Here is an 18,317-nt window from a genome sequence, read left to right on the forward strand (position 1 = left end):
TATCTGTGTATCTATCACTCTATCTATATATCTATTATCTATCCATATATCTATTTGTCTATTATCTATCTAATCCTTGCTCATTAAAAGGTATTTTTATGTCTAGAGGATCTAATTGTTTGTTAGAATTTGCTGAATACCCTGACATTTGACTGTTTTTTTCTGATCTGACTATCTATCTAGCTAATTATTTATCTATCCATATATCTATCTATTATCTATCTGTATATCTATCAATCTATCGATATATCTATTATCTATTTTTCTATTCATCTATCTATCCATACATTTATCTATCTATCTGTCTATCCAATTATCTAATATTTATCTATCCATCCATATACAGTGGGGAAAAAAAGTATTTAGTCAGCCACCAGTTGTGCAAGTTCTCCCACTTAAAAAGATGAGAGAGGCCTGTAATTGATATCATAGGTAGACTTCAACTATGAGAGACAAAATGAGAAAACAAATCCTGAAAATCACATTGTATGATTTGGAAAGAAATTTTTTCCCAATTTTGGTGGAAAATGAGTATCTGGTCACCTACAAAAGTTCATCTCAATCCTTTGTTGGCAATGACAGAGGTCAAACGTTTTCTGTAAGTCTTCACAAGGTTGGCACACACTGTTGCTGGTATGTTGGCCCATTCCTACATGCAGATCTCTTCTAGAGCAGTGATGTTTTGGAGCTGTCGCTGGTCAACATGGACTTTCAACTCCAGGACCTTGAAATGCTTCTTACGAAGCCACTCCTTCGTTGCCCTGGCGGTGTGCTTGGGATCATTGTCATGCTGAAAGACCCAGCCACGTTTCATCTTCAATGCCCTTGCTGATGGAAGGAGGTTTGCACTCAAAATCTCACGATACATGGCCCCATTCATTCTTTCATGTACACGGATCAGTCAACTTGGTCCCTTGGCAGAGAAACAGCCCCAAAGCATGATGTTGCCACCCCCATGCTTCACAGTAGGTATGGTGTTCTTTGGATGCAACTCAGCATTCTTTCTCCTCCAAACACGACGAGTTGTGTTTCTACCAAACAGTTCTACTTTGGTTTCATATGACCATAAGACATTCTCCCAATACTCTTCTGGTTCATCCAAATGCTCTCTAGCAAACTTCAGACGGGCCCGGACATGTAATGGCTTAAGGAGGGGGACACGTCTGGCACTGCAGGATCTGAGTCCCTGGCGGCGTAGTGTGTCACTAATGGTAGCCTGTGTAACGTTTGTCCCAGCTCTCTGCAGGTCATTCACTACGTCCCCCCATGTGGTTCTGGGATTTTTGCTCACCGTTCTTGAGGTTATTGTGACCCTACGAGGTGAGATCTTGTGTGGAGCCCCAGATCAAGGGAGATTATCAGTGGTCTTGTATGTCTTCCATTTTCAAATTATTGCTTCCTCAGTTGATTTCTTCACACCAAGCTGCTTGCCTATTGCAGATTCAATCTTCCCAGCCTGGTGCAGGGCTACAATTTTGTTTTCTCATTTTGTCTCTCCTAGTTGAGGTCTACCTATGATGTCAATTACAGGCCTCTCTCATCTTTTTAAGTGGGAGAACTTGCACAATTGGTGGCTGACTAAATACTTTTTTTCCCCACTATATCTATCTATCGATCGATTCATCCATATATCTATCTATCCATCCATCCATCTATCCATATACCTATCTATTATCTATCTAGCATATATATATATATCCATATATCTATGTATCCAAATATCTATTATCTATCAATCAATCAATCCTATCTGTATATCTATCAATTTATCATCTATCTATTATCTATCCAAATATCCATTTATCTATTATCTATCCATCCATATATCCATAAATCTATCTATTATATATCTATCCATATATACAGTACAGACCAAAAGTTTGGACACACCTTCTCATTTAAAGATTTTTCTGTATTTTCATGACTATGAAAATTGAACATTCACACTGAAGGCATCAAAACTATGAATTAACACATGTGGAATTATATACTTAACAAAAAAGTCTGAAAAGACTGAAAATATGTCTTATATTCTAGGAGTTCCCAGAGATGCTTAGCACTTGTTGGCCCTTTTGCCTTCACTCTGCGGTCCAGCTCACCCCAAACCATCTCGATTGGGTTCAGGTCTGGTGACTGTGGAGGCCAGGTCATCTGGCGTAGCACCCCATCACTCTCCTTCTTGGTCAAATAGCCCTTACACAGCCTGGAGGTGTGTTTGTGGTCATTGTCCTGTTGAAAAATAAATGATGGTCCAACTGAACGCAAACCGGATGGAATAGCATGCCGCTGCAAGATGCTGTGGTAGCCTTGCTGGTTCAGTATGCCTTCAATTTTGAATAAATCCCCAAACAAGTCTCTTCTGCTTGTTGCCTGTCCTTAGCAATTGTTTCCTAGCAGCTATTTTACCATGAATGCCTGCTGCACAAAGTCTCCTCTTAACAGTTGTGTCTGCTGCTAGAACTCTGTGTGACATTGACCTGGTCTCTAATCTGAGCTGCTGATACCCTGCTATTTCTGAGGCTGGTGACTCCGATAAACTTATCCTCAGAAGCAGAGGTGACTCTTGGTCTTCCTTTCCTGGGGCGGTCCTCATGTGAGCCAGTTTCTTAGTCCGCAAAAGGTGCTGCTTCCCTGCATTTTTAATGGAAATGGAATAAAAGAAGATTTTATTACATCAGTGTGCCACCTCGCTTTCTTCATGTATGAATTGTGACTTACTTTGTTTCTGGAGGGAGTTGCACCCGATGGTAAGATTGATTGCTCCAGCTGATGAGGTCGAGCTTCTGGAGTCTCTGCACAAGGACTGAGTCGCTGCAGTGCTGGTTGCCTGTGCATTTGTATTCAGTAGGACTATCAGCTGTGTATCCACCAGACTTCTGCACAACACAACTGATGGTCTCAACCCCATTTATACTGCAAGAAATCCCACTTATTAAACCTGACAGGGCACATCTGTGAAGTGAAAACCATTTCCGGTGACTACCTCTTGAAGCTCATCAAGAGAATGCCAAGAGTGTGCAAAGCCGTCATCAAAGCAAAAGGTGGCTACTTTGAAGAACCTAGAATATAAGACATATTTTCAGTTGTTTCACACTTTTTTGTTAAGTATATAATTCCACGTGTGTTAATTCATAGTTTTGATGCCTTCAGTGTGAATGTACAATTTTCATAGTCATGAAAATATAGAAAAATCTTTAAATGAGAAGGTGTGTCCAAACTTTTGGTCTGTACTGTATATACAGATAGATAATTGAGATATGGATAGATAGATAGCTAGGGCGGCACGGTGGCGCAGTGGTTAGCACTGCAGCCTTGCAGCGCTGGGGTCCTGGGTTCAAATCCCACCAAGGACAACATCTGCAAGGAGTTTGTATGTTCTCCCTGTGTTTGCGTGGGTTTCCTCCGGTTTCTTCCCACACTCCAAAGACATACTGATAGGGAATCTAGATTGTGAGCCCCGATGGGGACAGCGACGATAATGTATGTAAAGCGCTGCAGAATATGTTAGCGCTATATAAAAATTTATTATTAATATAGATAGATAGATTTATGGATAAATAGATTTATCTATTATCTATTTATTACCTATTTATCTATCTATCTATCCATATTTCTATTATTTATCTAACCATATACAGTGGGTATTTAGACCCCTTTAACTTTTTCACTCTTTGTTTCATTGCAGCCATTTGGTAAAATCTAAAAAGTACATGTTTTTTTCTCATTAAAGTACACTCTGCACTCCATCTTGACTGAAAAAAAACAGAAATGTAGAAATTTTTGCTAATTTATTAAAAAAGAAAAACTGAAATATCACATGGTCATAAGTATTCAGACCCTTTGCTCAGACACTCATATTTAAGTCACATGCATGCTGTCCATTTCCTTTTGATCCTCCTTGATATGGTTCTACTCCTTCATTGGAGTCCAGCTGTGTTTAATTAAACTGATAGGACTTGATTTGGAAAGGCACACACCTGTATATATAGGACCTCACAGCTCACAGTGCATGTCACACCAAATGAGAATCATGAGCTCAAAGGAACTGCCCAAGGAGCTCAGAGACAGTATTGTGGCAAGGCACAGATCTGGCCAAGGTTACAAAAGAATTTCTGCATTGCTCAAGGTTCCTAAGAGCACAGTGGCCTCCATAATCCTTAAATCGAAGAAGTTTGAGACCACCAGAAGTCTTCTTAGACCTGGCTGTCCAGCCAAACTGAGCGATCGTGGGAGAAGAGCCTTGGTGAGAGAGGTAAAGAAGAACCCCAAGATCACTGTGGCTGAGCTTCAGAGATGCAGTTGGGAGATGGGAGAAAGTTCCACAAAGTCAACTATCACTGCAGCCCTCCACCAGTCTGGCCTTTATGGCAGAGTGGCCCGACTGAAGCCTCTCCTCAGTGCAAGACATATGAAAGCCCGCATAGAGTTTGATCAAAAACACATGGAGGACTCCCAGACTGAGAAATTAGATTCTCTGGTCTGATGAAACGAAGATGGAACTTTTTGGTGATAATTCTAAGCGGTATGTGTGGAGAAAACCAGGCACTGCTCATCACCTGCCCAATACAATCCCAACAGTGAAACATGGTGGTGGCAGCATCATGCTATGGTGGTGTTTTTCAGCTGCAGGGACAGGACGACTGGTTGCAATTGAAGGAAACATGAATGCGGCCAAGTACAGAGATATCCTGGGTGAAAATCTCTTCCAGAGTGCTCTGAACCTCAAACTTGGCCGAAGGTTCATCTTCCCACAAGACAATGACCCTAAGCACACAGCTAAAATAACAATGGAGTGGATTCAGAACAATTCTGTGACCATTCTTGACTGACACAGCCTGACCTAAACCCAATTGAGCATCTCTGGAGAGACCTTGTAAATGGCTGTCCACCAACGTTCACCATCCAACCTGACAGAACTGGAGAGGATCTGCAAGGAAGAATGGCAGAGGATCCCCAAACCATGTGTGAAAAACTTGTTGCATCATTCCCAAGAAGACTCATGGCTGTACTAGCTCAAAAGGATGCTTCTACTCAATACTGAGCAAAGGGTCTGAATACTTATGACCATGTGATATTTCAGTTTTTCTTTTTTAATAAATTAGCAAAAATTTCTACATTTCTGTTTTTTTTTGTCAGTCAAGATGTGGTGCAGAGTGTACTTTTAATGAGAAAAAACATGAACTTTTTAGAATTTACCAAATGGCTGCAATGAAACAAAGAGTGAAAAATTTAAAGGGATCTGAATACTTTCCGTACCCACTGTATGTATAGTCATCAATTGTTACTGCATGTATTCATACAGTACGGAGGACTATGTGGGGTTCATTATACTGTATGAAGGACTATGTTGGGCCTATTATACTGTATAGAAAGATATCTGTGGCCCATTATGCTGTATGGAGGACTATGTGGGACCCATAATACTGTACGGAAGACTATGTGGGACCCATTATACAGCATGGAGGACTATACTGTATGTACATAATACTGTATGGAGGACCATGTGGGGCCCATTATACTGTATGGAAGGCTATGTAAGGACCATTTTACTTTATGGAAGGCTATGTAGGGCCCAGTATATTATATGGAAGGCTACGTGGCTGCCTATTATATTATATGGAAGGCTAAGTGACTGCCTATTATATTATATGGAAGGCTATGTGGGGGGCCCATTATGCTATATGGACAAGTATGTGGGAGGCCATTATACAGTGTGAAGGTTTGTGTGGGGTTCATCATACTGTATGGGGGCCACTGTACTGTATGGAGGCCATCATATTGTGGGTATAGGGCTGTGTTAGAGTTACAGTTTGGCATCATACTGTGGTGGGGTCACCATAATTTGCCAGTTGGTACAGTAGGGTCATCATACTGTGTGTCTGAAAGGTACTATGTAGGAATTCACTGTGTAGGTATCATTCATAGACTGTAAGCTTGCGAGCAGGGCCCTCACTCCTTTCGATATGAGTTATGTTTATTCTGTATTGTCTGTATAAGTCCCCCCTAAAATTTGTAAAGTGCTGTGGAATATGTTGGCGCTATAAAAATAAAAATGATTATTATTATTTATTATTATTATTATTATCATACTGTGTTTGGGGGGCACTTTTGTTGGCATCATACTTTAAGGGCAATGAAAGGGAAATTTAGGGCTTCAATGGGAGAAAAAATGCTTTGTAAGCTGTAAAGTTGTGAGATATGCTCTTTTGTGTCCCACCGCATATAATTTTAGTTTTTTGGCTACGCGTGTGTGTGGGAAAAGCCACAAGTTTTTTTATGGACGCCCTTACTTAAATACCATCATAAAGTCCTAATTACTGCCTCACTTATTCAACACATTAACCAATTAATAAAAAAAAAAGAAAAAAGCCAAAGGGGAGAAAATGGTTTTACCACTGTAAACGAGAGATTCTTTTGCTGTCCTGTATGGTATTTGTCCTCAGGCTTTTTTCTGTTGATCATATAAAGCTTACGTGTGTTAAAAACTTTAGGCCTTGTCTTCTCTTTCTGCTCCAAGATCTATTGCAGCCTGAAATCAAAATACACATTAATCCACTATCAATAAGAAAAATCATTGCTCAACTTGAAAAACGGTACCCCGCCGAGTGTGACCACTACAGACATGATTTTCAGACTTTGAATTTAATGAAGTGTAATACATTTTTATATGCTCATTTCCAATTCATCTAGACTGCTAATAGGTATTAGGAGTAATAAATCTCTGTTGCTAAAGTCCATGGTGAATATTTTGACTTTGCATAATTCTTGATACCATACTGTTAACGTCAGTCACTTTAGGGTTTCATGAAGATGAAGTTGAAAGAAATGAAAGACCTTTATGTACTCTGTGTCGTACATTTTAAACTATATGTTAAGGTCTATACAGACATAACATTTTAGGCTTCAAATAACGCTGTAGGTTTACTTGTAGTTGCATAAAATATAACATTTACAACAAAGGCAAAAAAAAAGAAAAATGCTACACATAAAAATATTTCTAAGAACAGCTTCTTTTGAAAGACCAAATTTGATCAAGGCAAACTGCAGTTTTGGAAGAATCCGCACACTCCATCCGTATCACTGCAGCTAGGTATGATCCCAGCCTTTTGCTTCTCTGTAGCAATTCTGTTTTAGGTCTGTCCAAATCTGGAAAGACTTTGTAAGTGATGAAAAAGGTATTTCTATCCTTTTCAAAAATAAAAAACTGCTTCATTGTAGCTGCTCACACATCTATTGATAACCATATGCTTTTCTGATGCTGCAGAGAAAACCAGTTGTATATGGCCTTATAGTGCCAATTTATTTTACTGTAATGTACAGATTGTCACTACTTAGATTACCTCTTGTCCCCCACTGCAGTTCACAATTTAATTTCCCAGATTTTTTTCCCCGGAGGAAATCCATGCACATGCTAAGAGAACATATAACTGTTAAAGGGATTGTCCCATGAATAAAATACATTTTAATCAATAGATCTTGGATTAATAATAATAAGTTCCACAATTGGATGTGTTAAAAAATGTTCCTGTGCAGAGATATTCTTATAAATGTGCCCCTGCTATGTACTGTGCGTTAGCTGTGTCCAACCATGCAGAACTGCTCCAGTTCATGGTCAGTATATACCACAGGATCTGGCCAGGGGGGAAATCCTAAGTCACTTTTGATAAGTGAAAACACAGACAAAAGGGCAGTGGCTCACAGCTTCTGATTTCTGAGGTAGCACAATTCCCTACCTGTTTTATCACAGGAGTTAATGTTTATGCTGCATCACCAGTCCTGTGAAAGCATCATAAATCAAGACCTATAGGCTCAGCGGGAATAGAGCTGAAGATTGTGCTGACCATGAACTGGAGCAGCTCTGCATCGTCAGACACAGGAAATAACAGTGTATAGCAGTGGCTTATTTAAAAAATAATCACAGCACAGGAACATTTTTTTTACGACATTGTGGAACTAATTATTATTGCAAGATTATTGATTAAAATGCACTTTATTCATGGGAAAACCCCTCTAAGGCCCCCACACTCACAACGGCTGAATGAACTTTGAGCAGGGGGTTGGACCAGATGACCCAGGAGGTCCCCTCCAACTCTACCATTCTATGATTCTATGAACTCCCAACAGCTATCTCGCCCTACATCCCTATATCCATGAGACAAGAGGGGATTATAGGGAGAGAAAATAGGAAGCGCAGGCTTCTAAGTGTAGTAGTTAGATTCCAAGGATATATACTCAGTATAAATCCACTCACCTATTTGGTGTCTTAAGGTTCTGCATGTAAATCCAATCAGTGGATCACTCCATTCCTCTTTCCATTCAGTTTGCTGCAAAAATCTGGGAGCTGATGAGAGCACTGGACAGAGCTTTCATAGGCGATACCACTTAGTAAATGTTTTTCCCAGCAATATGCGCTCCTAAAGGATGATGATGGAACTTTGATATTCGGATTCAAAGATAGCTTTTATTTCAAACTAAAATACAACCGGTTTTGACTTCTTTGAGCCTTCCTCAGGTATAATATCATACATATAAACAGATCTATCTAAACACATTTTATAGCAGATATCCCTGCTTGTCATTTTGGGTGGGGACCTGAGGAAGGCTCAAAGAAGTCGAAACCGGTTGTATTTTAGTTTTTATTTCAAACTATCTTTGAATCCGAATATCTAGTTCCATCATCATCCTTCAGAATCCCTATATCCAGGAATGCTACGCCTAGCGTTTCTTTGTTTGTTTTGAGAGACCTGCTACAAGATGACTGTGGCAGCGGCTGATCTCCCACAAAACAAAAGGATCAGCTGATAAAATTCAACAGTCCAGATCCTTCTCTATCCAACATTATCTTTCGGGGGAGACTCGAGAATCCTTTAGGGCTCATTCAGACGTCCCTTTTCGCGTACGAGTGCTGTCCATGTTTTTCACAGATAGCACTCTTAACTACAATAGTGAAGGGGTAATTCACATATATTGAGGAGACATGTCCGATTTTGATCTGAGCGTCAAATCAAAATCCGCAGTGCAAGTCTAAGGGTCCGTGAAAAAATTCTGATGCCATCTGAGTGCAGTTTGATTTTCACAGACTGTTAGATGGTGTATGGAAGACGATGGAGAAATCCCCCCCCTCCCCCCCATATGATAGAAACTGATCAAACTCTGACCGAAATCACTGATGAAGCTCCTTCCATTTTCTTGTACTTGAAGAAAATGAATGTCTGAATGAGGTGTAACACATTAAATGGTCATTTTTTTCTGCCGATTTCAGGAGGGTTGGATGACTTTAGTCTGATGCATATGGAGGTCTTTATTCTTAGCGGGAGTCAAATGAAATACCCCAGCACCACAAGTGCTAACTAGTGCCTACCATGCTAACATTTTAACACGGTTACCTCATACACCCAGCAGCAAGACCCCAAGTATTCAATTACTGGGAAAAGATTGCACATGCAGAAGATAATAAATTGCAAACAATGTTGCATAGAACCTTGGATGAACAATATAAAAAACAATTGAAATGGATGTTGTCAGTATGGATAAAAGCTCCTATCAGGGTACAACCAGGATGGTGACAGGCGAATATTTGTGTCATTCATGTTTGACTTTTTTTTTTTTTTGTAAGTAGCAAACAATTCCATCTTATAGCCATATAAAGCACGAGTGGTGAACAGTAAATCCTATCAATGATAGTTAAGGATACAATATTTTTTGAGAAACTTAACCTGTTTGTCAAAACATTCAATTACATTGGAAGCTTTGGAATTCTATCATACAGATAACCTTTTTTATCTTAAAGATTTAAAGAAAAAAAAAAAAAGTCTTTTATCATGTGAAATAATCTGCAATATATCTTCCACTAAGTAAAGAACATAACGCTTTCATATTCTACATGTTCTGCGCTTAAAATTTTATTGCCACTTTGCAGTGATTTAATGACCATTATGTGAAACTCTTACAGATTGAACTTGGAAGAAGAAATAGATCAGCTTAAAGTGCAGGCTTCAGTAGACAAAGCCACGATACAAGAATTAAATGTTTGTCTTCAGCAAGAACGAGAAGGTACAGTTTTTATGTTTGTACACAATAATCTTCTTGCTCATGTAGTTCTGCGATACGAGCCGGACAGCTGATTTGCAGTGAGGTCACATTACAGGCCAGCTGTCAGTCACACAAGGAGGCAAAACACAATATTCAGAGCTAAAAGTATGCAAAATTACAGAGAGAGACCTTTTAATTATTGCCTTTATGGTTATATGGCTGTTTATTTAAAGGGATTATCCAGCATCTCTCACCTTGACATTGGTTGGTGAGAGCTGCTTATAAGGTTGTATCATACGGATAGGACGTGTGCATGATGCATGCCGGCTGTGCACATGAACTGGTAGATACCTGTTGATGCAACATCATCAGCGTCCCTTACCTCCCAATGCGGAGCATGATGTGCTGGAGATCCCCTTTAAAGGGATCCTGTCATGTCAAAAAACGCTGTTCATCTGCAGGTTAATAGTATTCTGAAGTTGTACAGCCGCCACACTGTAAGCCCAGCTACTGGGAAGAAATTAATTTTATACTTCCTTGCAGCCTTGGGCTTTGAGTCATAGAGGCGTGGCAGGCTCGGCTTCAAGTCATCACTCAGTGTACAGTGAGTGGCCACTGTAGCCACACCCCCGACACTGACTGACAGCCATCTCTGTACTGAGGCATTGCTGAGCCGGCTGTCAGTCAGTACCATGGCATGATTACAGCCGCTGACTATGCAGTCACTATACTGATCGGTGACTGAAGCCACTATGACTGAATGATGATCACACAGGACACGTCACTCTGCTTGATTTGAAAAAGGCTTCATGGATAGGAGATCATTCCACACTTAAAAAATACCAAATCACAGCACTCCTTAGAGGAAATTAATTGATGAAGTAGATAGTAATAAGTGGTCCAAAGCATCAATTTCATTTAATGTTTCAGTCAGACAAGACCTTCTTCAGAATAATGCAGACCAGTGTTATTATTCTGAAGAAGGTTTTCTATGACTGAAAGGGTGAGATTGCTAGGAGGAATAAAGTTTATTTTCTCCAGGCAGCAGGGGCCCTCATTGCGGCGGCCACGCTGCGTCAGAGCGCTATTAACCTGCAAATTAACCCCATATCTACGGGTTAACAGCGTTTTTTTTTTTACATAACATGTTCCCTTTAACGATCGTGCTATTCTCTCATATATAATAATTACATCTGAAAACATTAAAAATAACAGAAGTTTTGTCTCATCACTCATGTCTTCTTACAGAAGAGTGTACATATTACAGTTTTTGCCTGGGGTGTGTAATGCTTATTAGCTCGTTGTTTCCACTGCACATTAAAGAAGGAAGTTAAGTCTCAAAATCTAATAAAATATAAGAAATGAAAGGAAGTAATTGTTACATTAGATTTTGGTAGGTAAAAAAGTATTATTTTGTATTTTGTTCCCTTTGGTGACATTTTGCTTATATATTTAGAAATCTGTAGCAATTGCTGGCTTTCAATCTATAGCTAAAATCTTTTTTTAACCCCTTGGCATTGCAGCCAGTTGGACTTTCATTATGCAAATGGGTTTTATTTTTCTCAATTTTTTTTTTTTTTTTTTTTTTTTTAAAAAAAAAAAAAAAATTATCCTTCATGCATTTATTTTTCTGTCAATATGAGTACTTTTTTTTCTGGGAAAAAGTGGTATTTTTTCTGTCACCCATGACAGTACCAACAAGAGAGGGGATCCACCCTTCAATAACAGGAAACCTTCAGGATAAAAAGGGCGGCGCCTCTATCCGCTTCATTTGGTTTCCTGTCCTTGACGGGGAAGCCTTCTTGGACGGCGGCAGAAGAAAAGAAGACAGAAGAAAAGTTCCCAGACCTGGGCCGTTTGTTATCTGGCAGGGCACAGTATCGGCCGGCGCTGGGGGGCTGGAAGAGCCGCTGGGCTTCCAAAGGGGTCTTGTCCATCGGACGAGCGTGTGTATGTGGCACCATCACCACTTTGGTGACCGGCAGCCGCTCGTCCCAGAAGCGCAGTCACAGGATGCGGACCAGAAGTCGTGCCTTGATGACCTTTCTCCCAGGATAGTACTTCCAGGGGAGATAACGGAAGCTGCAGGAGCGCGCAGGCCGGCGGATCACCCTTGTTGTCATTACTGTTTAAGGGTAGGATCACCGGCCAGGCAGGGCTCGTGTGTACCACCATGGATACACAGCAGCCCTCGCAGCAGCAGCATTCAGAGCCGGAGCATCAGCCACAGTGTCTCCAGCCACTTCGTCAAAAGCAGCTACAGGAAAAGGTACGGCAGCATCAGTGGCGGTCACTCAGGCTGAGTACGCAAGACCAAGGATCCCGGGTCGGCGCAGCTCTAGCAGAATAGAAGATTCTGCTGTCTCCAGGGGAGATTTATCAGACGAGATTCTCCCTCATGTTCTGGTACTCTCAATATCCTCTGAATAGTGAGTGATCTACATGAAAGTTCAGCCTGTTAATGAGGTTTTTCTTTCTCTTTTTCTCTCTTCCCGTTCTAATGGTCCCAGGTGGCCCCTAAAAAATGTTCTTCTAAATCCAACCACACAGTCTGTGCTCTCTGCGGTCAGGGGTTAGCTAGGACGTGGGCTAAAAAATTATGCTAGTCCTGTATGGACGAGACTGCTTTTGAAGAGACCCTGAATCTCACCTCTGGTTTGAGATCCCTCATTAAAACGGAGGTAGAAAACTCTGAGATCCTTATCCCACTCAGCAAAAGCAACACATAAAAGCAGATCTACAAAATCTTCCCTATTGTCGGACAAAACCACTGAGTCATAAGAGGGGGTTCAGTATGATTCTTCTTCAGATAATACTTCATCGGAAAGTGACATGGGGAGTGGTCATTGTTTACCACTAGTAGAGGTGGACAATTTAGTAAAGGCGGTAAGGTCCACAATGGGATTGGTGGACCACAAAACTAAAAAATCTGTACAGGATATAATGTTTGGGACTCTGGATCAGAGAAAATGTGAGACCTTTCCCATTAATGAAAGAGTGTAGGGGCTCATTGACATCAAATGTGGAAAACCAGACAAAAAGGCTTCCTTCCTTCTTCCTTCAAGAGGAAATATCCCTTTGAGGAAGAGGCTACAACGTCCTGGAACAAAGCCCTTAAACTGGACGTTGCTATTTCAAAGGCCTCAAAGAAATCTTCAGTTCCCTTTGAGGATATAGTTTCCTTAAAAGTACATGGGAATCTTCAGCAGGGGCGTTAAAACCAGCCATAGCAGTGACATGCACAGCTAGGTCGCTTACAGTCTGTTTGAATAATTTGGAGGATCAGCTGAAGAGTAACGTGCCCCAAGATTCCATCTTGGCCACATTCCCAGTAATGAAAGAAGCAGCTGCCTTCTTGTCAGACGCTTCAGCAGACTCAGCGCGGTTAGCAGCCAGGTCCGCAGCATTGTCTTACGCAGGAAGCAGACCCGTCTTGTTAAAGGACTGGCCAGTAGATATCAAAGCAAAGGTGAAGTTGTGCTCTCTCCCATGCGAGGGAGAATACTTGTTCTTACAACCCTGAGTGACATCCTAGAGAAGGCTGGGGATAATAAAAAAAAAAAAAAAAAAAAAAAAGAAGTTCCCAAAATCTCCCTTTTCATCCTTTAAACGGCCCCTTCGGAGGAAGAGGTTCAGCCAAGAGAAGACATTCAGGGAACAGGGTAGGTGGGATGATGGCTCCAAAAGAAATAAAGGATTCCTTTTCGGCGGTCCCTCTCAGGAGGGCAGAAAACCATCCCAATGACTTAATTTCCCAGGTAGTAGGGGAGACTCTCTCTTCCTTCCAGCCAGGGAAAAAATTTCCTCCAGTGTCCGCATCTTCAATCTAATAAGATCAGGCTTGAGGCTGGAGTTTTAATGGCATCCACCAGAGAGATTTATCACGTCATCTTCACGAAAATCTCCACTAGAACAACTGGCGTTAGAGATGGAAGTCCTAAATCTAGTAGAAAATAACTTCTTACTAGAAGTCCCACTGAGAGAGGTGGAAGGGATTCTTCTCCCCTCTATTTCTCATAAAAAACGGACAATACTTACAGGATGATAATCAATCTAAAAACTTAAACAAGTTCCTAAAAATTCCCACATTCAAGATGGAATCAATATAATCAGCTTAAAGCTGCTCTTTCCTGGATGTTATATGGCAGTACTAAATTTAAAGGATGCCTATTGCATTCCAATACATGTGGAATTTCAGAGATTTATCAGGGTGGCAGCAACAATGGGGGGAGAGGTGTGGCATTTTTAATACAAAGCCTTTCCCTGTGGCCTAGCAGTAGCACCATGAGTTTTTACAAAGTTCATATCGGAAGTTACGGCCCACCTCAGAGAAAAAAATCAAAATGATTATTCCTTATCTGGACGATTTCCTGATAGTAGGAAGCTCATTCGATCATTGTCAGGGACAAGTGGAAGAAGTATGGAACACCTTAATGAGCTTAGGATGGTGTTTAAATCTAGAGAAATCAAGTTTAGAGCCACAAAAAGCACAAATCTTTCTGGGTTTCATGTTGGACTCCAACCTTCAGGAGTGTCATCTTCCAGAACAAAAAAGGGAAAAAATAGTCACTCTGATCGCTATGGCAATAGAAAATACCGTAATGACCCTCAGGAAAGCAATGTCCCTTCTAGGTTCCCTCACCTCCTGTATCCCAGCAGTGAAATGGGCCCAAATCCCCACAAATGGAACATTCTAGAAAAAGAGATGGCTTTACAAGGACATTTGGAAAGCAATCTAACACTTCCCCAGGCGGTAGTCCACTATCTTCTTTGATGGCTAAGGATGGTTTCAGTCCTAGTGTGAGTGCCTTGGGTTCCCAACATCACCAGGGTAGTCACCACAGATGCCAGTCCCAGGGGGTGGGGGGCTTATCTGGACAACCATCTAATCCAAGGAACATGGTCAGAGAAAGAGAAGGTGGGATCCTCAAACATGTGGCAACTTTCGGAATATGCACTAAGCAGATTACTATCCCTCCTGCAGGGCCACCACGTGAGATGGCTGTCGGACAACCAGGTCACTGTCCCATATGTAAACCACCAGGGAGGTACTTGCTCCAGAATCCTAATGTTGATCACAAAGCTAATAGCAGAAGCGAACTTCCTGTGATTATTAGCCCTACATATCAGAGGGAAAGACCATGTCAAAGCAGATTTCCTGAGCCGAAAATCAGTGTTCGACCAGTTTGTGGCCATGAGGGGTTATCTAGAAATGGATCTCTTCTCAACCAAGCTAAACAGCAAACTAGAAAGGTTCTGTTCACTGAATCTGAGGTAGAACCCTCAGATGGTAGACGCCTTTCTGATCAAATGGGACTTCAGCCTTGCGTATGCTGTTCCTCCTATATGTCTGAATCCATCTGTTCTAAGGAAGAACAGAGAGGACAGGGAGAGGGTGATTCATATAGCCCCCTTCTGGCCCATGAGACCTTGGTTTTTCTGGCTAAAGAGGAGGTTGATCACAGACAACTGGATTCCTCTGGAAGATCCGGACCCTCTCTCTCAAGGGCCAATATACCATCCTGAAGTGACTGGGCTACATTTAACAGCCTGGAACTTGAGAGGTCGATACTTGAAGGTAAAGGGTTCTCTTCTAATTTAATCTCCACCTTACTCGGTAGTAGAAATCCAATCACCACTAAGATATTCGGTAGACCATGGAAAAAATTCCTATCTTCTACAGGGGCTACTTTAAGGGGAAAGTGCCTCTCAAGGATATCCTAGAGTTTCTTCAGAAGGGGCTAGAACGAGTCCTTTCAGTTGGCACCCTAAAGGTTCAAGTATTGGCCCTAGGGGCGCTGTACAATTGCAACCTTGCAGGCAACAAGTGGGTGTCTAGATTTTTTAAAGCATGTACTAGGTCCAAACCTATCCCTATATCAAAGCCCCTCCTTGGGATTATTTGGTATTAAATGCATTAACTGAATCACCCGTTGAACCTCTAAGTTCAGGTTCTATAAAAATAGTCACCCTTAAAACTATACAGTACTACTGGTAGCCTTAATATTAGCCTGTAGGGTGTGTGACATACGGGCTCTATCAGCTGATTCTTGATTTACCCAAGAGGGTAATTTTGAAACCAGACCCGGATTTTATACCTAAAGTTGTTTCTAAATTTCATAGATTACAAGAGATAGTTTTTAACATCCTTCTCTACTGATCCTAAAACTCATAAAGCAGGAAAGTTACATTCCTTAGATGTTAGGAGGTGCCTATTGTTGTATTTGGCAGTCATAGAGTCGTGGAGGAAGAGTAGGGCTCTATTCATCTCCTTTCAGGGCCCTAGAAAGGGATCATGGGTTTCGAAAGGTACCTTATCGACATGGATAAGAGAAGCCATCAAGATGGCCCATTCTACAAGAGCGATGCCAACGTCCTGGGCAGAAAAGTCAGACATCTCCATCGAACAGATCTGTAAGGCGACAACATGATCTTCCCCCTTCTACCTCTTAGAAGCCCTATAGGCTGGATCTGGCTTCCTCCTGTGACCTCACGTTTAGGAGAAGAGTTCTACATGCTGTGGTCCCTCCCTTCATAATTGTCTGTAATCTCTCGTTGGTGCTGTCATAGGTGACATAAAAACACATAAATTACTTACCGGTAGTCTCCCCATTGAGAATTAAGTTTCGTAAATACTTGCCCACATCCCTATTTTTGACAGCAATAACACATAGACATAGCAGCAAGTCCCAGATTCCCCTCTTCTCTACTGATGAACATTTAACTCCTTAACGTTGACTGTAGATGTAGAGTAGTGTGCTATCACTGTATGGAGTAGGCTTAGGAGCTCAGCTTGCACCTTGCAGCATGGGTATTGTCTGTGTTACATAGCCAGCACGTGACAGCAAGTGTAGCGATTGCATAAGTTCAATCACAGTGGCTCAATGGTTAGCACCATAGCATTGCATCGCGGAAGTCCTGGGTTCAAATCCCACTAAGGACAACATCAGCAAGAATGTTCTCCCTGTAAGCAGCCTGTGGTCTTCACAATACAATACTATATGTTCTCCCTGTGATCAGCCTGCTGTGGTCTTCACCATGCAATACTATTTTAGTTTATTTTATAGGCAATAAAGAAGTTTCAGGTTCAAGTCCTCTGAGGAGACAAATTAACAATGAAAAAAGATTTGTATATACAGTACAGACCAAAAGTTTGGACACACCTTCTCATTTAAAGATTTTTCTGTATTTTCATAACTTTGAAAATTGTACATTCACACTGAAGGCATCAAAACTATGAATTAACACATGTGGAATTATATACTTAACAAAAAAGTGTGAAACAACTGAAAATATCTTATATTCTAGGTTCTTCAAAGTAGCCACCTTTTGCTTTGATGACTGCTTTGCACACTTTTTCCATTCTCTTGATGAGCTTCAAGAAGTAGTCACCGGAAATGGTCTTCCAACAATCTTGAAGGAGTTCCCAGAGATGCTTTGCACTTGTTGGCCCTTTTGCCTTCACTCTGCGGTCCAGCTCACCCCAAACCATCTCGATTGGGTTCAGGTCTGGTGACTGTGGAGGCCAGGTCATCTGGCGTAGCACCCCATCACTCTCCGTCTTGGTCAAATAGCCCTTACTCAGCCTGGAGGTGTGTTTGGGGTCATTGTCCTGTTGAAAAATAAATGATGGTCCAACTAAACGCAAACCGGATGGAATAGCAAGCTGCAAGATGCTGTGGTAACCATGCTGGTTCAGTATGCCTTCAATTTTGACTAAATCCCCAACAGTGTCACCAGCAAAGCACCCCCACACCATCACACCTCCTACTCCATGCTTCACGGTGGGAACCAGATATGTAGAGTCCATCCGTTCATCTTTTCTGCATCGCACAAAGACATGGTGGTTGGAACCAAAGATCTCAAATTTGGACTCATCAGACCAAAGCACAGATTTCCACTGGTCTAATTTCCATTCCTTGTGTTCTTTAGCCCAAACAAGTCTCTTCTGCTTGTTGCCTATCCTTAGCAATGGTTTCCTAGCAGCTATATTACCATGAAGGCCTGCTGCACAAAGTCTCCTCTTAACAGTTGTTGAAGAGATGTGTCTGCTGCTAGAACTCTGTGTGGCATTGACCAGGTCTCTAATCTGAGCTGCTGTTAACCTGTGATTTCTGAGGCTGGTGACTCGGATAAACTTATCCTCAGAAGCAGAGGTGACTCTTGGTCTTCCTTTCCTGGGACGGTCCTCATGTGAGCCAGTTTCTTTGTAGCGCTTGATGGTTTTTGCAACTGCACTTGGGGACACTTTCAAAGTTTTCCCAATTTTTCGCACTGACTGACCT

General features: G+C 41.4%; 1 protein-coding gene across 1 annotated transcript in view; it reads left to right on the forward strand.

Annotated features, from left to right (window-relative positions):
- CNTLN (centlein) overlaps window positions 1-18,317 on the forward strand; it is a 503,552-nt gene that overhangs the window by 253,349 nt on the left and 231,886 nt on the right. Inside the window, 1 exon segment of the mRNA XM_073665439.1 lies at window positions 9,953-10,053. Within this exon segment, the coding sequence (XP_073521540.1) occupies window positions 9,953-10,053 (101 nt within the window).

This window comes from Phyllobates terribilis, unplaced genomic scaffold (assembly GCF_046119375.1).
Source record: "Phyllobates terribilis strain yellow unplaced genomic scaffold, ASM4611937v1 Scaffold_1__5_contigs__length_1240528914, whole genome shotgun sequence".
NCBI classification, from domain to species: Eukaryota; Metazoa; Chordata; class Amphibia; order Anura; family Dendrobatidae; genus Phyllobates; species Phyllobates terribilis.